Below are 21527 nucleotides of genomic sequence, written 5' to 3'. Positions count from 1 at the left end.
ACAATATACCTCTACGGCAAGTTTTTAATTTTATTTTTCTTTGATTTGAATTATTTGTAGTGCGCGCAAATGCCGTGGCGTCTTGGCGCTAACTGTGAAACCTGGATATAAGCCCTCTAGGTGTGTATCTAATTTTTTCCAAAAAGCCATGTTTTTAGATCCTTCCTGAATCGCACCCGATTCGGTTGACAGCGCAGAAGGTATGGCATCTGGTTCCATAGTTTTGCCGCACAGGATAATGTGCGTCGTCCCCATCTAACCTTCCGTGTTTTTGGAACACAGACAAATCCTTCAGAGGACGATCTGAGCGGTCTAGCAGGGAGATATCTTGTAAAGAGTTTCCTAAATTCCCCGGAGACACCTCCATGGAGGGCCTTATGTACCAGACCTAAAGCTTTAAAATTAGCCCTCTGACAGACTGGGAGCCAATGAAGGGTTTTAACGGCCTCTGAGGTAGGATGGCCCTTTGGAATATTCATGAGCAGTCTAGCCGCCATATTCTGAAGTGACTGAAGCTTCCTTTCCTGTGCTTTATCAATCCCCACAAAAAGAGCGTTGCAATAATCTAATTTAGATAAAAGTGCAACTACAATTATTTTTTGAAGTTCGGTTGCTATAACAGGAGGACGTTAATTGATATGGGCGGATAGATTTAGTTGGTTATCTAGAGTCACCCCTAGGTTTTTAGCCTTAGCAACGGGGGTGGGACATACACCCGCCTCCGCAGTCCACCAGCTAGTGTTCCATACCGATGGTCCTTTGCCAAATTCAAGGACCTCGGATTTATCAGTATTTATTTTTAAAAAAAATTGTGCTCATCCACTCCATAATGTCCCTCAAACAGGCATGGAAGCAGATAGCTGCTGTATCAGAAGATTCAGCGACTGAGACAGTAAGCTGTGAATCATCGGCATACATGATTATGGAGTCAATGTTTCCTGACCAGATTGGCCAACGGGGCAACATGTATATTAAAAAGAGTTGGCGACAAGGCAGACCCCTGCGGAACCCCACATGGGAGTAGGAACGTTCCCGATTGCATGTTCTCCCAGTGTATATTTTGCTGTCTGGCATCTAAAAAGGAGGAAAGTAAGCTTAGTGCAGTGTCCTCCACCCCTGTCTCTTTCAGCCGTTGCACCAGTACCAAATGGTTCACTGTGTCAAACGCCGCCGAGTGGTCCAGCAGAACCAAAATTGCTCTGCTGCCCCATCCACTGTCCTTCGAATCTCCTCAGTTGCCAGCACCAATGCTGTTTCTGTTGAATGACAGGGCCTAAATCCATGTTGAGTACAATCCAGTAAAGAATTGTCTTCTAAATACTGGATTAACTCCTTATTTATGGCTTTTTCTAGAATCTTTGCTGGTAATGATAGTCGGGAGATTGGCCAATAGTGTTTTGGCTCGAGTGGATCTGAGGACTGTTTTTTTTAGAATTGGCCTTATACAGGCTTTTTTTCCATGCCTCAGGATATTTCCCTGTTAATCCTTGATTCAGGAGAGGGGTAAGATATGTGCTGATAGCCTTAGAGACCAAATGGAAAACTGCTGGGGGGCATGGAACATTTGGGGAACCAGATTTAATGGATATCAGGAGGTAATTAACCTCCTCAATATTGAGCGTCGTAAAGCAGCCCAGTCTGCTGTTTGTTGCCCAGACCTTTATGTTTGGAGGGTTATTATCCGGCCTACTTTTCACTGAGTTTAAAAAGTCGTCATATATTACTTGTACTTTGTTTTGGAAGAAAACAGCCATTGTATTACAAAGGGCTTGGTCAGGTATAAATTTTCCTGAGTGTTGGGGGGTGACCAATGTCTGCACAGTTTTAACAGCTCTTTTGAGGAGTGTCGCCTTGTTTATTTTAGCAGTGAAATAGGTCCTTTTGGCTTTAATAATAGCCTGTTTATAGTCCTCCAGGCATTGGTTATATAATAGTTTATGCTCTGGACTATAATCTGTCCGCCAGACTCGTTCTGTCAGTCTGCATTTCAGTTTTTATTATTTTTATCTCTGGACTATACCAGGGTGCCGTCGGCGTTCCTCTACTATTGATTTTGTTGATTATAGGGGCTGTTTTATCTGCAGCTGTTCTGATCCAGTTGTCAAATTGACTGGCTGCTATATCATTGTCCTTGCTTAAGATAAATGGATCTGAGCTTAATGCCTGTTCCAGGTCGGCCTTTTTTATCTTGTTCCATTGCCGAACCTGCAAGTTCCGAGCGGAAAGGGGTTGAGGCAGTAAATGATCTTTATATGTTATCTGAAAGATAATAGCTCTATGGTCCGTCCAAGGCAGTGGTAGTGTTTTAATTATTTTTACACCTGCTTGGTTTGTAAAAATCCCATCCAGGGTGTGGCCAGCCAAATGTGTAGGTTCCAGTACAATTTGTGAGAATCCATATGCTGTCAGGTTGTCTACCAAGCTTACTGTGTCTGGATTGGTATCTAGTTCAAGATGGTAGTTAAAATCACCTAAAATGTTGAGGTACTCGGCATCCAGACTTGACTCTAAAAAGTTTAGGATAGCCTGTGAGAACACCTTTCTTGGTCCTGGTGGCCTGTATACCAGTAGCCCTTTAAATAAGGAGTCACTGAGTTTAAAAGAACATTAATGTCTCGGATGGAAGTGTAGTTATAATTTCATGTCGCAGCCTTAAGTAATCATTATATATTATTGCTACCCCACCACCTCTACCTTCTATCCCATCATGTTGTACCATTGAGTAGCCAGGGGGGAGGGCTATATTCCAATCTGGGTCTGAGCTGGCATCTGTCCATGTCTCAGTTAAAAAGGTGATGTCCAGATTTTCTATTTGAAGTAAACACTCTAGTTGGTATTTATGTTTTACGAGCGATCGGGTATTTAATATGCAGGACAGAGTTTGTATTGACTTCCTACTTATCTTTCCTGCCTCCGATTGCCTTGCTGGTCGCTGAGGATGGTGTTGTTGTACCTCTTGGCCTCTTTTGGCTTCATATTGGTCTTTACGGCCTGGATCTGGCTTTGTAAAATCTTTCCTTTTATCCCCCATGAATCGGTCAAAGTGGTACCCACAACCCCTACATACGTATTTATTCATATTCACGTCCCCCTCCCAGGCACTACAGGTCATGCACTCACCAGACTGTAGGTCCTGAAGTTGTTTTTGTTATATTTATGGATGGGGGCTGAACCAGGGGTCCTGGCGCTGGACGCGCTCCGGGCACAGACGGGCTTGCCTTTGGCGTGCCGGCGGCGCGCCCGCTGCGCGGTCGCTCCAGCGCGCTATTTGACGTGTGGGGAGCAGGGAAACTAGACCGCTGCCCCCCAAGACGGGCTAGCTCTAACGGGCGGCACCGTGATTCACAACTTAGTTTGCTCACTTTCTAGGGGCTACTTTGTCACATAATCTTAGTTGAAAGGCGGAAATTAGCAAGAGTGCATTAAAATTAGAGCAGGTGACCGGGGCAATTCGAAGGATGGCAAGGAAGCTGAAAACAACAAGCGTAGCATCTGCACTGGAGCTATACAAGGTGAGGGCAAAAAGTGACGCTCTATACAGCGCAGAACTTTGGGGCCACACTGCTACTAACGCGCTATCCATCGTAGAGAACAAATTTCTCAAGTGTTTAATGAACCGCCCATACAGTTCTCCAACTCTTGCACTAATGCAGGACATGGGCTTATACTGCATTGTGTCTACCATTCAGTTGAGACCACTACTATACTTACACAGGATATGGTCAACTTCAGAGCTCGAATCCTATTGAGCACCATTTAAAGAGATTTCAAAAACATCAGGGCATCTACGAATTCCTTGGTTGTCATATGTGAGAAAAAATAGCGGTCTTTACACCTTGAGAACCTCTGGGACTGTCCAGATGACTCCCACTCGACACCAAGGCAGCTGAAAAGAGTGGGGCAGAGAATATTTATGTGGAGGAACAGTTAAAGACTGCAAATCATGCAGCCTGACAGATCAATTTACCATAAGAGTTTCTTATTTTATGAACCTACTTAAGATGTCAGGCAGGGTTCCCTTCCCCGACAGCTACCAAAAGTTTAGATATGGGACCCGGCCTACACTAGAGTTCACAGCTAGATGGGCAAAAACCAAGAATTCCAATACTCTTCCCTGCTTGCAACAAAGCTCCCAAATCTTTAGAACATCTTGTATTTTTCTGCGAGGCCTACAAATTCCCAAGAAGGAAGTGGATTATTCCCATTATGTATTTTACTAGGAATAAGGTTTTCTATCCAGCTTTGAGAAAAATGAAAACTGATACGCACATGGTGATCGTTGTCAGTCTAGCTACCTTTTTTACACGCTGCATGGATTATCCACAGTCTGAGGAAGGAACGCCACTTGGGTAACTATTCTAAACTAATCCTGTAATATCTGGTATTTTAGAAGAACTAACCCGGATCAGTGTAGATAAAACAGTGATCCGGTTACAACAAAAAGTACAGTTCTTGGGTTTTTGTTCACGAAGTGCATTAAGTTTGAAAGGTTAATTTGATACTTAAAATATAGTAACAAACTCTCTCCAGAAACTTAAAATATGAACTGTTGTGTACAGTTACATTGTGCTAAATTCGGTCTCATTAGGATGATGTAACTGATTGTATATGTCTGGATTTTTACACATTGTAACCACAATAACTGAGCTAATTGTGTGTTTTTATGGATTTTTAATCCGAAATCAACAATTACTACTAAATTGTGGCTATTTGATTTTCTAATCCAGCCCGAAAATAAATATTCTTAAAGAAAACCTTTTTCATTTTGGGAGCGAACTATTTGCTCATATCCTCTTCTTGTGTCATTTCCAGTGTTTGAGTCCTTTCGTACAGCTTTGGTCAATTATGGTGCAAGTACGTAATTAGTGATGAATAAAAAAAAATCAGATACTGAATTTTATTTAACTCTTACCTTACGGATTTTTCCATGTGTAACCCATTGTCTATTTTCTGCAGGCACAACTCCTGGAATTGCTCTGTCCTCTGAAGAAAAAGATGGAGTCGAAAATCATTGAAGAAGAGCAGCATAAAACCACAATGGTGAGTAATAGCTGTGATTGTATTTGAACAGCTGTTTGGCAGCAACGTCTACTAGATGTACACCTTTGCCCAGTCCTTCATTAGTATGACGTGTCTGGGGAATCTTTAACAATCTTGTTCAGCAGATGTAACTGATCACTTGCCCCTTCCTCTTAATCACTGCTTGACTGATTGAGAAATGTACTACTTGCAGGGATTACTCGCTGCACTGCACTCCAGGTATTTGGTCAACTCATTGATTTCATGTTCCTCTGGTTGCCTTTTACACTAAGCTAATTGTATCAACACCCTATTGAAAGGTGGAGGTAGATTAATGGTTATTAGTAACTGTGATACCCAGAGTAGCAGCAGTGTCACAAGTGTATTGTGATTTGTTATAGGGCAGCTCTGATTGTATGATGCCCCACCCGCCCCCTTACCATTGTGGTCTGCCTGTTATGTCCTTTCCACTCTGTTTCGGGGTCTCCTCTTCGACTAGTGGATGACTGGTAATATTATGTGCTTCGGGTTCTGTTTCTTGCTGCATCCTTAAGATCATTTCATGTGCTCTTTGTAAGGTGACATTTTAAGCATTGGGTTCAAATAATTTAATGACGGATGTAGTATGATGACTTTACTATTTGTGAGTCTCTTGAATCATTGGGAGTCTCTTGAATCATTGGCAAGACCGTTCCATGGAACATACAATTTAACTTTGTTTGCCTTGGTTGATTATTTACCATGTCAAAACAGTTTGAAACTTGTTAAAATTTGACTTTCTTTTATTTTAAGTCGGTTCAGTGGTACGTGCTGTTGGGAGTTATACAATTGCCTGCTACTTGGAAATCTCTGCTGTTATTTAATACGGCATGTTCTGTCACCAAGTGAAGATTTTAATATATTCTGTTTCCGTTTGGGGTATCTAAGTGCAGGCACTGTTGGGATCTACATGAAATCCAACTAAATGTCCTAAATAAAGGTAACCAGAAATAATGAACTATAAATTATGCAAACCTTACCTGTAGTGTAATTGCTTCTTACAACACTATCCGTGAAGAACAAATGAAGGAGAAAGCGATGTTGAAGCATGTTTCAGAAGGTCTTTTAGTTCAAACATTGTAAGCCACAAAATAATTTAATGGTGACCACATGCTATGTGAAATGAGCATTGGCATTAATGTATCGCTTATTATACACCCTCTTTTCTCCCACACAAATTGTGCACATAGATTGTCTCTCAATTGGTGTGGTCCTAGGGCTGATGGGTAGAACCTTGTTGAAAACCTCAATTCCGATATTAAAAATGTACAAGGCTTGTTAGTTAAGGAATAGCTCAGTTGTTCAGGGCACTTGAAAGTGGGGATGCAGGAACAGCAGTTACGTAGAATATTAGAATTCAACTTTTTTAAATGTCTGGATAAACACTGAGCCTTCTGGACACCAGATGAACCTGCCTCTCCTCATAGGTTGAGGCTTGCTCTTTTATACCATATATTTACTTTTTTTATTTTGCTTTCTTCCAAATTGGAACTTGGTCACGTTTTTAATGTAAAACGTCAGTGTTTGATTATAAATTTACTGTGGTTTGTAAGTGTAATATGCTTGGCTTCTTCAGAAACAAAAGTTCGGTGGTATTAATATAGGGACCCTGGCGCTCCAAGGGTGAGGTCACTGAATATCTTAGTCTATATATAGCTGAACTGTGCTGAAGGGTGGAGAGAACCACCAGCCTCCCCTAATCTTGTGGCCAAAGGCTACAGAAATATGCAATAACAATCCCCAGCACACGTTTAATGATCTACAAATACTGGACACCAGTAGGACACGTAAGCCCACTTGAATACACAAACAGCACAATAACGTTCCTTGCTCTTTAATTTCTTTTCTTGAGGTTCCTTTTTATTCAAACAAGATCTTAGCCAGCCAACATGTGTTCCGTCGCCACAGTGGGATTACAAGCCTAACTTTTTCAAGACTCTAATGTCTCTTGTTCTCAGCAAGTTCAAGTGTGGTGATAATTCCAACCCACATGATCCTCTGGTGTGGGCAGACTTAAGTACGGCATAGAACGTTAATGCGATCGGATAAGAATATACACAACGACACACCCATATGTTTGGTGGTCATTTTATGAACTGTTTGGAAGTTACTTCAATATGTCTGCCCATCCCGGAGGAGCGTATGGGTTGGAATTATCATCACACTTGAAATTGTTAAGAACAAGAGACCTTAGAGCCTAGAAAAAGTCGCAGGCTTTTATTCCCACTGTGGCGACGAAACACGTGTTGGCTGGCTAAGATCTTGTTTAAATAAAAAGGAACCTGAAGAAAAGAAATTAACGAACAAAGAACTTTATTGCGCTGTTTATTGTGTATTCAAGTGGACTTACTTGTGCTACTGCTGATCAGTATTGGTAGATCATTAAACGTGTGCTGGGGATTGTTATGCTTGGCTACTTCATCATTCTGAAGGACCATGTTGGTTTGGCAAGCATGATTAGCACTAGGAATGACCAGAAGATCTGTCACTGAGTAGCTTTATCTCTAAACTGTATATAACTGGTCAGTACAGTGTATTTTAAGTTGTCCTTAATGGGTATCCTTTCCCACCCTTTTTTTAATAAAAGCTTGTTGGAGACCATGTTATCTGTGTGCCTTACACAAAGGTGTGTGTATAGGTCACTTCTGCATCTGGTTCCCAGCTTTCATCTCCACGGTCTATCTGTTTCAGCTGCTGATGTAGGTATTGGACTTAAATTAACTAAGCGATTTAGTGGCACTGAAAATTAGCTTTTCCAATACCCTAAAGCAAAAGTCTTCATGGCTTACAAAAAGGGTTTTCCTGCATACAGAATAAACTTTTGTATTTTGTATTGCATCAGTAAGCACTGAGGGGGGAGCCAAATCCAAGTTTAATCCAAGAGCCTGGTGGTTTTACTGTAGAGAAGAAGAAAAGCCATCTTTGTGTAACTCTGCCCTCGCTCTTCCGTTTGGTTGATTTGTGGTCTTGACGAGGATTGCGGTTTTGGCTTCGTTGGGGCTTTTCTTACTCTGCCCGATCTCATGGCTTGATGTATGAGTCGTTCAGTCGGTTTGTCCTGTGACCCTGTGGTCTGTATAGGGCTGCTGGGTGAGGGCTATAATAGCTCAGTTGGCCTTGCTAGGCTTTCTTAAGCTTTCAAGAAGGATCCATTGGGGGCAGTGTTGACGAAACCGTAGTACTGCAGTATTGAAGTGCTTTGTTGGTTTTTTTTTGGTCCTCCTTCTGCCAACTCTCTTGCTAGGATTGCTCTTCTCCCATAGAAACCAAGGGAGAAATTAGAGCCAGTCTACGCAAGGAAACTGCTGTTTCCACTCCAGCTCCTTTGTTGTAACGACAGGGCACCATCAATCAGAGGGGGTCGGGACCCAAAGCATTTTTGGCTTAATCATTGGACCCGCTCTTTCTCTCTCCAATCAATTTTGGCCAAAGCTTATCCTGACTCCTAGGGTCACACTCCATATCAGACGGGCTCGTATAAATCATCATTCTGAGGCACTCTGCAAAGGAGCAACCTCTTGACCTATTCAAAAAAATACAAGGCTTCGGCTTACCTTAATCCGTTTACCAATCACCTCACCAAGAAAGTCACATATTGAGGCCCAATAAGGGGTGATCTTTGGGCACTTGAGGAAAACATGTAGATCTGCTAAAGGAAGCCTACATCATGGACAATAGTAGATGTAACCTGTTGTTTTTGATAACTTTGCTGGAGACCAATACACCCTATACGTAGTGAAAAGATGGTTACGTTTAAGCGAGGCAGGTTTTAATACTGATCATAAAATGGAAGAGGAATCAAACCAAAGTTGCTGCACGTCATTATCCCCAAAACTCATCTGCTCATAAGTTTAGGATTTAGTTTTCCATGCTTTCATCCGCCTCCACTAAAACCCAATACCAATATGAGACTTCCTTTGCCCATCGATCAGTTCTCATAACCTGGTCGAATCAAGTTGTCCTCTTCATCTGCCCAGTCCTGAGTTGCCCACAAAGAACGTATTTGGTAATACTTAAAATCTTGTCAACTGTCCCCTTGTAAGGTTGCTTAGAACTTCCCAACTCACTAGACTTGATCCTGATTTATGATCTGCCCAATAATGTAGCCCCCCCAGATTTTAAGGGCTGACTCAGTTGATTATTCAGACATTCTGGGGTTCCTGGGGACTCCTAAATTGGTGCCCAAGTTGAATAGTAAGGCACTCCCAGACTATTCCGCTGATAGACCCACATTCTTAAGGCAGACCTCAGAATCTTCAGCCTCACTTTTTTAAAGAATTTTGGGTCTCCATACTTAAAAAGAAAATGATGTTGACCTTGAGTGACGTCGGCCAACATTGCTTCAAAAAGCAGGCCCATTGATGATCAATCTAACTTATTTGCCAACATATGAAAATTCTTTAAATGGAAGGCATAGCAATACACCAATAAATCAGGTAACGCCAATCCCCCTGCCTCCAACCTTAACTTTTTCCACGCTGTCCTCTCGCCCTTTGAGGCCCAAATAAAACTCCCAATTGTTTTCCCTGTAGCTTCGCTATATCCTCTTTCCGAAAAGTTAGTGGAATTGAATTAAAAAGAAAAGTGACTTTGGAGAAGAATCATTTTATAAGGGTCACCCCACCATAGATGTTTAATGGTAAGTTAGCCCACATTAACAAATTTCCCATCTCCCTACTGGTTTTCTTTGTTTTTTTTAGAAAGCTCCTCTAATTTCTGCGTAATCTGTATTCCTAAATACCGTATTTGGGATCTAGTCCCCAGGCTCCTCATGCTCTGGTTCCACTCCATTATTTCATTATCTTCAGCATTTATCTTGTATCCGGAAATTAAACCAAACCTCTCTGCCTTCTCCATCAGATTAGGGAAAACCTCATGTGGATTAATAGTGTATAGAATCCATTCATCCGCATATAGGGCCAATTTAGCCTTAAGCTCACCAAATTTAAAAGGTATGATGGCATGATCTTGCCCAATCAAGCTAGCAAAGGGCTCTATATACAAATTAAAAAGTAGAGGGGACAGAGGGCAACCTTGTCTGGTGCCCCTCGAGATAGTAAACCAGTCTGACAACTCTCCATTTACTAACACTTTAGCTCTAGGAAGATAGTGAAGGTTTTGTATAGTCTTCACAATATTCTGCGGAAAGCCAAAACTTAGTGCTGTCCAAAGATACGCCCAGCACACTTGATCGAAAGCTTTGGCTCTGTCCACAGCTACTATGGTCAGGGGTAAGTTTTTGACCTCAGCCAGATCTATAACCCCATCAAAAACGTGAGATCGTTCAACTCCCTCCCTGGGATAACTCCTTTTTGATCAGGGTGAATAAATCCCTTTCTAACCTTTGCCCCTCTAGATGCAATGATCCCGGAGAAGATCTTATAGTCCGCGTTTGAAAGAGATATTGGTCTATACGACTTTAGTTTTTGCAGATCTTTATTCGGTTTAGCTATCAAAGTTATCGTAGCCTCCAGCCAGGAGCTAGGGACCATCTCCCCATTAATGTATATCTCATTAAATAAATCTTTTAATGCAGGGGCTATTTTGTCTATAATACACACATACAGCTCAATCGGAAGCCCATCTGGCCGAGCTGCCTTACCCCTGGCCATACTCCCACACTGCACCTTAATCTCCTTCAGAAATCTCATGCTCTAAGCCGATCTTTTGTTCAATGGAAAGTGTTGGGAGCTCAATCTTCTTTCTATTTTTTTATTTTTTTATTTAACAATCTTCTATGCAGTCCCCCATAGGTTGCATGTCCTCACTATAAAGACTACTCGTATAACTTCGGGCTTCCTTCCTAATATCCGCATTGGAGTGCAATAATTCCCCTGATTCTCTACCAATCAAATTCTGTATTGCGTTCCTAGCCCTATCTGTTCTAGACTTCCAGGCTAACAATGAACTACACCTTTCCCCCATATGCAAAGTGCTGGAGCTTACTAACTTTCCATTTTATCTAGTATCCTCTTATCCAGCTGTGCCTGATACTTTGCCTGGAGTCCCTCCAGATCTTTACTAAGCAAGGGTACTCCATCCGATCCTTACATCGAGGCCTTCTGGAGTTCATTTTCTCTAGCCTTAATTCCTCTTATTTGGTTCTTATCCTCCTGCTTTACCTTAAATTTTTTTACCGACCATTATAGATTTTAATATTCCCCTTGTATATGCTTTAAAAGCATCCCACACTATACTTTGAACCCTCATTAATCAGGAAGAAGTCAACAGTTCTTTCCGCTAGGCTAAGTATCACCTCCTCATCCAATAAGATAGTCCTATCCAGCCCCCACCTTCTTTGGCCCACTTTTTGATTTAGTCTCAAAGATAGGACTACCGAGGAGTAGTCTGAGGGCACCGCCGGTGTATGAGATACTGCCTCTACTTCATCATTTAGCTCCTGAGCTACCAAAAAGTTATCAATCCGTGAATGATGGCAATATTTTTTTACTGTAAAAGGTAAAACCCCTTACAGACCCATCTTTTTATGCCAAATATCAACCAAATTGAGCTCAACCATCATACTTTTATGCCTGGCAGATGTTTTGGGAGGACTAATATACTTAACTATCTAGGTCCGGTCCGACTCCTTATTCAACACTAGATTAAAGTCTACCCCCAATACTATCGGTGCTGCTGATGTTTCTAGTAAACATGATTCTAATTTCATTAAAGCATCCGGGTTATAATTATTTGGGCCATAATATACCGTTCATACTTCTGGCCTACCTTGGAGCTCGAGGGAAGCAACCAGCCATCTACCAGAAAAATCTGATTCGTGTTTAATTAATCTTATTCCTGAATCATTTCTAATGATAAGAGCCACTCCTCTGGTATTCCCTCTCTGGTCTGAGCACACTACCTCTTGGATCCATCGTAACTTTTTAAAACATAAACCACACTCCCTCCGTTCCAAATGGGTCTCTTGAAGCAGAATAATTTGCGCTTCGCTGTTTTTAAGATGTTCCGCTACCTGAGCCACTTTTCTCCGAGATCTCAATCCATTAACATTCCATGTTAGAAAATTCACCAAATTTAACCTACTCATTCTTTAAATTCCCAGACTTTACCCCTATTCGTCTTCATTATCTTCATTATCTGCACCTTCTCAATTATACACCCTTGATTAAACCTCCCAGACCAAAGGAAGCCATACATCATCTTAGTTAAATTTAAAGATAGCAGAAAGAGGATGTATTTTTATTTTTCCCCTGTGCTTCCCACACCCTGTGACCCACCACCCCACCCCCCTGGAAAGCACCCTGGTTTCTCCCTGGGCGATATAGTCTGCCCTTCGTGACCTCCCTTCCTGTAGAGTGATACCACATATACTTATAAATAGAGAAGGGAAAAAACTCAGCTTCACTACCTTTATTAATTCTATATTCCTATTTACACACTGTCCTGGTTACACTGAACTAAGACCACTTACAGATATTACATGCTTTAGGCTCATAGACTCATCCCTCCACTTTGCTGTGAAGGTATCCACCTCCCCAGGGCAACTTATTTTAAAAATCTTATTTTTCCACATCAATCAATGAAGCTTTATTCGATTAAAATCATTAATCATAAAAGCAAGAACACAGTGCATAAGAACAATAAACATAGCTACATTAACAGTTGATTTCTAGATTTAAAAATAAATTTTAAAAAAGCGATGACGGAGGCTATGACATAAGGTGAGTCTAACATTTGTATGGCTAAAAGTGCAGGGCGACATTGCCTAATGCCAAAAGATTTCAAAACCGGCACAATCCATCTTTTCCTGGGAATGGTATAAAATTTACATAGAAAAACATGTAGTGTGGATTGGGTAGATAGATCATCGCATGGGCAGTTACAGAGAGATTTGGACCAATCACTGCGTATAGGAAAACTTAATAACCTGTGAACAATTCCCAAGCGGAAACGGACCAGCAAAAATCTATCCAAATCACCAGTAACAATTAATATGTACGGTTGTATTGAGGAACAAGTAGAGATCAACTGGTGCGCCTGTACAGAGATCTTCTTCTGTTCTGAAGTCAGTCTACAGACATTTAAAAAATCCAAACACAATTTTTTCAGATCCTTTTTCGCAATTGGGGACAGAGAGGTAGGGTCGTCATAAAATTCACAGCGATCCATGTTACAGAAAAATGATTTAATATAAGTTAACCATCTTATCCTTGGTGCCCCATCCAACTTTAAAACGTCTGTTATAATTGTACGATTCAAGGCCAGATTTTCTGATGTCCAGATCCTATGCCATTGAAGTAGTGGTTGTATTTTGATTTTATCTTCTAGATAACCAATTCCCAGTTCGGCATGGCATATGTATGTTGATGTAGAAGCAGGAACTCCCAGTAAAAACCGTAGAAATGTATTTTCTACAGTCTGCAGGGAAGTAGAGTCAACAATCCCCCAAAGACCTGCACCATAAGTGGCAACGGAGACACATTTTGCCTCAACTCAGACTGGGGCCTCCTGCCTAGCTTCTTGCTAAAATTATTTAGGGCAGTTACAGTTCTAGTGAACAGGGCCCTCCTGGTTTTTATTGCAAGTTGCCAACTAAGTTTATTATCAAATAAAATGCCCAAATAGGCAAATGATTTGGTGTATTCTATCGGTTTGTCATACACAAACATAGTCTTCGAGCCCTTGCTAAGGGTACTGCCAGCAGTCATAGCAAAGGTTTTAGAGACCTTAATAGTGAGCCCCAAGTTGGACATAAATTTTTCAAAAGGGGAAATTACTCTTTGCAAAGCAAGTGGGGTGCGGGCCATGAGGACGGCACCATCGGCGTATAATAAGGCCGGGGGAGGCCTTGGAGTTTGGGGGAGGTCATAACAATTTTGTAATAAGTATTTTTCTAGGCCGTTAATATATAGATTAAAAAGGAAGGGAGCAAGGACACAACCCTGTCTCACTCCTTTTCCTATGTTAAAATCGGTTGTACATTGACCCGCCATCCCATACCGTACCCTAGCCTTGGCCCCTGCATAAAGCGGTCTAAGGAAGTTAACTAGAACAGTATCCACTCCAAGCCCATCTAAGATTTCCCATAGCTTTGTGTGTACAACACAATCGAAAGTTGATGATAAATCAACAAAAGTTAGATAAAAATTAGCCCTTTTAGCCTCCGTATATTTAGCCATTAAAAGATTTAAATTAATACTCTGATCCACAGTTCCCATTCCCTTGCGAAAGCCATATTGGATATCGCATAAAATTCCCGGTCCTCAGCCCAATCTTGTTTGTTTAAAATAACTCTGCCAGCTATTTTCATTGAGGAGTCTAACAGAGAAATCGGGCGATAGCATGCCGGATTATCTCTGTCCCCTTTTTTAAAAATAGGAACTAAAATTGAGACCAGCCACGTTGGAGGAAGACCATTTTCTACAGAAGCATTAAAAAGTGAAGTTAAAAGTAGTCCCCATAATTCCAGGTTAGATTTAAAAAGGTCAGCAGGTACGCCATCTGGGCCTGGTGCCTTGCCCCATTGAGTTGTCATTATGGCCTCAATTACTTCCTATACGTCGAAGACCAGATGTTTCTCAGTTTGAGGTCCCCGGGACAAGGGCACAAGTAGTTGAGGCCCCGGGGGATCCAAAGTAACAGGACAGTCATAAAGATGTGTATAATGACTAATCCAATCATTTTCAGGGATTGCAATCTCGATGTTGGCTCTATCCGAGTTGAGTAAAAAAGGAGCATTAACAGCCTTCCAGAAGGCCGCCGAGTCTTTCACCAAAGCTGCCTCATGTAGTGCCAACCACATTGACTTTTTTAGCTCTTATTTCCTATTATTCACTGCTATTTTGTACTCCCTTCTAGCATTCCTGATATTAAAAGTGTTTTTAGGTTTAGCATGGAGCACAGACTTCAACTTTGCATAAGCTTGGGTGCATGACTGATCGAACCAGCCGTGCTTCACTGATTTACTTTTGTTAGTTTCAACAAAGAGAGCAGACTTAATGGTTGCAGAGATTATTGAGAAATTCTTCACAATGTCGCTTTTGTCGGTCTCCTCATTTAGGCAAAGCATAAAATTTGTACGACAATCTGTGAATATTTTACTCAGAAGTTCTTCGTGGTTCACACTCTCCCAACTTAAAGCATAGCCATTCTGCCTACTAAGATTAATATTATCAATATTCAAACCCCTTGGTCTTACAGTTTGGCCTTGTGTCAGCAGATTTATACTTATTGGAAAGTGGTCACTTAAGGCCATATCATGTGTATTAAAATCCTTTAATCTAGAAGAATGCCTGTTGAACGTCAGTATTAAGTCTATTGTGGACAGGACACCACGACCATTAAAAGTTGGGGAGAAATCAGTCATGGGGTAGTTAACCTATTACAAAAACCCAGGTCGTATGTAAATAGTATATAATTGAATAAATCCCCTTGGACCGTGTGCGCAAAGTGCGAAAGACAATCTTCGTCGTCATAATCATACATTAGACCACAAGTCCCTTTGCCAGTATATTTACATAAAGAGCAATTGAAATCACCCCCCATAAAATGATTACATCCTTGTCCGTTGAGTCCTGGGACCTCTCTAAACCATATAAAAGAGATTTCAAAATACTTGTGAGAAGATGCTGTGGAGTGTTATAGAAATTAACAATCCTCTTCACATGTCGATCACAAGTTAAACCAATGATTTGATAGTAAGGGTCATCCAAAAAACTACATTTATCATAGTTCACAAGATTAGAGATGTAAGTGCAAAGGCCTCCCCTTGCTCTGCCACTAGAAGACGGGACAGCTGAAGTAAAGAAAGTTCGATATCCTGCCAAATGGACAGGCTCTACTAGCCAAGTTTCTTGTAAGCAGAGAATGTCGTAATTCCTTGTAAACTCCAACCACAAATCATTAATCTTCGATTTTAGTCCTGCAACGTTCCAATACACAATATGAAGGCCCTCATGACCCATTCTAGACGTATTGTTGTTCCCCCAACTCCCAGCGCCCAGGATTGTTGGCTGTGACCATGAATGTGAGGGGGTTTGAGAGTCAATAGTGGACCCCTGGCCCAGGATCATATTATCTTTTAGAGAAATTATAGGGGTCATAGGATCAGGACTAGATCTATCAGTATCAACAGGGAGACAAGGCCTAACACAAGCCTTGCAAGTTCTCTTGACTGGGTCGCATTATACACGCCATTTTGCATGAGGTTGGCTGCAGGTAGAGTCGTACCGCCATTATGAGTAAAAGTAGGTGGACCAACACCAGGGTCTACATCCATCTTATCACCAGATTTCACCAGGCCTCTGTCAGTCAACCTCTTCTAGAGAAGGTAGATACTGGAAACGATTGTGTGTTGGGATGGAATATTTATAGCCATAATCTATAGTGGTGGATTTTAATTGCGGAGCGCAAGGCTTATAGAAAAAACCTAAAGGAACCACACCAATGTTACCTAAGGCTAATGCATGATAGTCCATGTTACGCAATATCCAACGAACAAATTGGGGAGTCTTAAAGTTCAGAACCACGCAGTCGCCTGGAAAGAGTTTAGGGTCTTTACCCAGCCAGCTCACCCTTCTTACCATTTTGAATTCCATGAACAACCTATCACTTTCTCCCACCCTAGATCCCAGCCAAGCTAGAGACTTGTTTCTTAGCACCTGCCATGGTTCAGGTAAGTCATCTCTCAGTTTAGGTACATTAGTTAATATAATTGTATAAGGCGTGACAGCAGGTGGTAGGTCCAGAAAAGAGGCAGGTAAAGCATAAGCAGGATTTACGGCCGATGTATCATAATGCCGATTGCCATCGCCGACATGAGTCAGCCAGAATAGGCCTGGGTTGTGAGAGGGTTATGGCATTTCCTCGGGAAGAAGATGCATGGTCGTCCGAATGTCTCAGATTCGACTGTGTACTCCCTAGCTTTGATAAAGATTTACCCTGGTCATTGTTTGTCACAGGTTTAGCAATGCTAGAGATGGATGATGGCGCGTCGATAATTAACGGGGATTTCGAATGTTTCAGTAATGTTTCTTCGATCACGCCAAGCCTTATAATAATGTTAGTCAGGGAGTCTCTGATGAATGTATCCATTGCCTCAATCTTGGTTTGCATGGCCAATAAATTAGTATGTGTTATGACATGAGTGGGGGTTGACATAACCCCTCGGGACGCCTTTTTCGGTTTGGGGAGGGATTTATGAACTCCCTTGGTGCTAGATTTCTGTGGATTAGCCTTAGCGCTAGATGTTAATTCTGTCAATACCTCTGCAGTGGAAACTGGGTTTTTTGAACGTTTAATGGGTGGCTGAAGCTCAACGTCCTGATCAGAGAAGGAAATATGGTCTGAAATGTCTAGAGCGCATCCATTGCTAGTAACACCGGGCTTATCTATTACTTGTTTGTTATGGGTTGTTAATAGGTCCCCCGAGCAAGTTGTAGCAACCGTACTGCCACGGGAGATTGTTTCTGTCGAAGAAGCAATCTGCTCCTCCAGGGCTCCCATAGCGCCCGTTAAAAAATTTAGAATGGAAACACACGGACCCTCCCCAGATTTCGTCTGCTTCTTGGGTTGTGAGCTTACAGCCTTTCTTTTCACCATTATGACAGGGTGATTAAAAAAATAAATAAGCTAAATAAACAATAGATCAGAAAAAATGAAAAACTGTCAAAAGGGTCACAGAAAAATAAATAACAGTACCAGACCAAGTGTCTTGGAGTATAAGTGCGTGTCTATCAACAATCTATTGGTCGTACAACTCAAAAATCAAATCAGGGAGACACTGCTAAAAACGGTTTATGGGCATATATTATCTAGCAAGCAGCAAGTACTTATCTGTCGCAATGGTTGTGGTAAAAGAATAGAAACCAAAGTCTATGGCCCAGCCCAGCCTACTCCTGGCTATGACGGGCTAAGACGGGCCCGTCTTGGCCCGGGCCGAGCCCGTGCGCGTCCCGCCGTTAATGAGGGCTCAGCGAGGGACCGGGTTCAAAGTGCTGCGTGCAATCCTGGGTGCCAGGGACTGTGCAAAAGTGCTTCTCTCCATCTCCGACCGAGGTCTCCCCATATTTTTCCACATAATTTTAAGCATCGCTGGGAACTTCATCTGTACCTGGGCACCTTTACTCCTCAGTTCATTCATTCTAGTGCCTAGTTCCCATTGCCTTTGTGCGGTTATCTTGCCTAGGTCAGACCTTATTTGATAATTAAAATATCCATGCTTCAGGGAACCTTCTTTCAGGGCACGACCTAGTACCAGCTGCTTCACGGTGTACGTTAGAAAATTAATCTCAATTTTCCTAACTACTTTTTAGCAGGGTTCAACTTGAAAGGGTCCCTATGAACTCTTTGGATCTTTCTCCAAATAAAGGTCCTGCCTGTTGTGGAGAATTGCTTCTCACAGTATCTTAAAAATAAAGGTCTTAATGTCCCCGTTTTCAGAGCCCTCCGGGATATTTAGGACTCCAAGATTGTTTTGTCTGGCCTGTGTCTCAAGCATCTCCAGATCCTCCTGTAAAGACTTATTCAGCGCTTTCAGGTGCTTTATATCTTTGGAGTTCTCGGAGACCGTTGCAGATAGTTCCCTTATCTCCCCCTCCCAAATTCCTGTACGTTGGACAATGTCATCAAATTTCCCTTCCAGGATCTCTCATTTCTCTTGCATTTCTTTTCAATTGCCTTCTGAGATTTCAAATTTTTTAAAGAGATCCTGCCGCAGACTCAATCTTCTTTTCCAATTGGTTCATAGTCAAGTGCTGTACTGAAGTGCTGAGGTTCAACAAATGCGGATTGTAGAGGGAAGTGCTATGAGATCTTGCTGTGATGATGAAGGTAGACTAAGGATGTTGTAAAAATGGAGAATGCGGGAGGTAGGAGTCGGGATTCAGGATGCAGGTGCCAGGGGGCTGTGGATGCTGCAGATGGGAGTGCTCGGCCCCACTCAAGCCCCCCATACTATTACTCCACATACTCCAAGGTGGCGGTCTGGCCCAGTCAGAGAAAGTGCAGGTGGGCAAGGCAAGTAGTGGTCAAGTAGAGGACGGGCAAGAGTTTAGACCAGATCAGATCTCGTGCTGCACCTTATCTAATCTGCCTCTGCGGTTCCGCCTTGCGCCACTCTCACTCCGGCTTGCAGTGAAGGCAGAGGTGCTTGCACTCACCCAAAGAGGCTCCAGCTATCTCAATTACCCTCTACCTCTGAACACGTTCTACCTCTGAACACGTTCTACCTCTGAACATGTCCCACCTCTGAACATGTCCCAGCACGCCCGAGCAGGTGCCGGCAGTCTGGGTACTTTCAAGATTAATTACTGTGTCACTATCTCAGTGGGGATTGGTTCAGGACTCCTCACCTTATGGTTGTAGCTGTGGTGTGGCTCAACCTGAACCACGGTGCCTCCTGCTCCGCTCCGTGGCTCGGCTGGCACGCTCCCTCCTCTCTGCGCCGTCCGCTAAACACCACCGCTGCTGCAGACTGCGGTTACAAGCTACGGAGGCGCAAGGTTTTGGTGACCTCCAGCGGCCCCCCGGCGGGAAGGTTCAGCCCCAAGGGTAATGAGGTTGCATTTACGGGTGCGAGGAGGAAGACTCCGCGCTGATCCTTGCTCGCTTGTAGGTGCAGTGTTTGGCGGCTGGCAGCAAATGCAAAAACCTGGAGATGTAGGAGAAGGTTCTTCCACCTGTTTTGGCTCTGCAGATGCATGGGTTTTCGGTGAGGGGAGGTCGGCAGATCAGAGGTTTCTCTTGGGTATGTGGAAGGAGATGCCCTTGTTGAGGCTATTGGGGTCTGGTGTTGTGGAGGCATTTGTAGGCGTGGGTGAGTATCTTGAAAGTGACTATCTTCTCAACGGGGCGCCAGTGGAGGTTCCGTAGGTGTTGAGTGGTGCGCTTGTTTCGAGGAATGCTGAGAACGAGTCTGGCTGCGGTGTTCTGTATGGTCTGGAGCTTGCAGAGTAGAGACTTGTTGATCCCGGCATAGAGGGCATTTCCGTAGTCCAGTGTGCTGGTTGAGTGCGTGGGTGACAGCCTTCTTTGACTCCGAAGGGGGGGTCCACTTAAAGGGCTTTTGGAGGATTCGGAGAAGGAAACTGCTGGAGGCGACCGCGTTGACCTTTCGTGTCATGGAGAGGGAGGAGTCTAGTACGATGCCAATGTTTCGGGTGTGATTCTTGGGTATGGGGGGGGGGGGGGAGACTGCCGAGGGCCATAGGTCACTAGGTGTTGTCCCATGCCGAGGGGGAAGGTCCGACGACTTCTGTCTTCTGAGTTGAGCTTCAGGCAGTTTCTGCTCATCCAGGATGCAACGTCCTTCCTTCCTGGAAGTTGTCTGGTGATGATTGGATCCTTAGTGAGGGAGAGGATGAGTTGGGTGACGTCTGAGTAGGATACTATGCTGAGTCTGTGTGAGGGAGGCCTTGTAGATGTTGAAGAGCATGGGGCTGAGCTATGATCCTTGGGGCACTCTGCAGTAGATTTCTGTGGGTTTGGAGCGGAAAGGTGGTAGTCTAATTCTTTGCGTTCTGCCGGTGAGGAATGAGATCCACTCTAGGTCGGTTCCTTGTATGCCGGCGTCGTGGAGTCTGGCAGTGAGTGTGCAGTGGGAGACTGTCGAACGCTGCAGAGAGGTTGAGTAGGATCAGGGCTGAGGTGTCTTTTTGGTAGAGGAGGGTGTGGATGTCGTCTGTGGTGGCGATTAGCGATGTTTCTGTACTGTGGTTGCTGCAGAATCCGGATTGGGAGGGGTGGAGGATGGAGTTTTCTATGATTCATTCAGCTAGTTGTGCATTGACGGTCTTCTCTGTAACTTTGGCCGCAAAGGGAGGAGGGTTATGGTTTGTAGTTATTGACGTCGGTGGGTCTGCTGAGAGCTACTTGAGCAGGGGTCTGACTTCTGCGTGTTTCCAGTCGTCTGGAAAGATGCCGGTCTTGAAGGTGGTGTTGATGGTGTGTAATAGTTCGGAAGCGATGGCTGCGGTCTGGAAGATGTGGGGAAGCAGGGGTCCGTGGGGGCCCCTGAATGAATGCCTTTTATGGTCCAAGTGGTGTCTTTGGTGGTGACTGGGGTCCAGGAGGAGATGGTGGGCTGGATTGCTTTGCTGGAGCAGGAAGTGGTTTCGGAGTGGGGTGTCTGGTCGTTGAAGTTGTCGTAGAGTGCCTTGATTTTCAGATGGAAGTAGGATTCGAGCTTGTCGCGGAGGTCCTGGGATGGGGTGATGTCGGTGGTTTCGCTGGGGGCTGGGTGAATTCTTGGATGACGCTGAAGAGTTGCTTGGAGTTGCCGGCGTTGGGGAGAATCTTGTTTTGGATGAAGGTCCTTTTGGTGGCTCTGAGTTGGTGGTATTCCGTCATGGCGTTTTTGTAGGTGGTGCAGTCTTATGCTGTTTCTCAAGTTCTTCTCAAGACGTCTGCAGGTGTCTGGATTCTTGGAGGTGGGCGGTGAACCAGGTGGCTTTCCTGGGGCTTTCTGTCTGGGTTGTGTAGTGGTGCAAGCTTGTCTGCGCAGCTGGAGA

At 43.4% G+C, this 21527-nt stretch overlaps 1 protein-coding gene across 2 annotated transcripts in view; it reads left to right on the top strand.

The window, feature by feature from the left end:
- LOC146833562 (E3 ubiquitin-protein ligase TRIM39-like) overlaps window positions 1-21527 on the top strand; it is a 218777-nt gene that overhangs the window by 43043 nt on the left and 154207 nt on the right. For both annotated transcript variants that reach the window (XM_085601416.1, XM_085601417.1), the window contains exon 3: window positions 4957-5040. In XM_085601416.1, coding sequence (XP_085457542.1) covers window positions 4957-5040 — 84 coding nt within the window. The remainder of the gene's footprint in view (window positions 1-4956; window positions 5041-21527) is intronic.

Source organism: Triturus cristatus, chromosome 4_2 (genome assembly GCF_964204655.1).
Source record: "Triturus cristatus chromosome 4_2, aTriCri1.1, whole genome shotgun sequence".
Classification (NCBI taxonomy): domain Eukaryota; kingdom Metazoa; phylum Chordata; class Amphibia; order Caudata; family Salamandridae; genus Triturus; species Triturus cristatus.
Note: the sequence above shows the minus strand (reverse complement) of the source record. Positions and strands in the feature narration are given on the sequence as shown.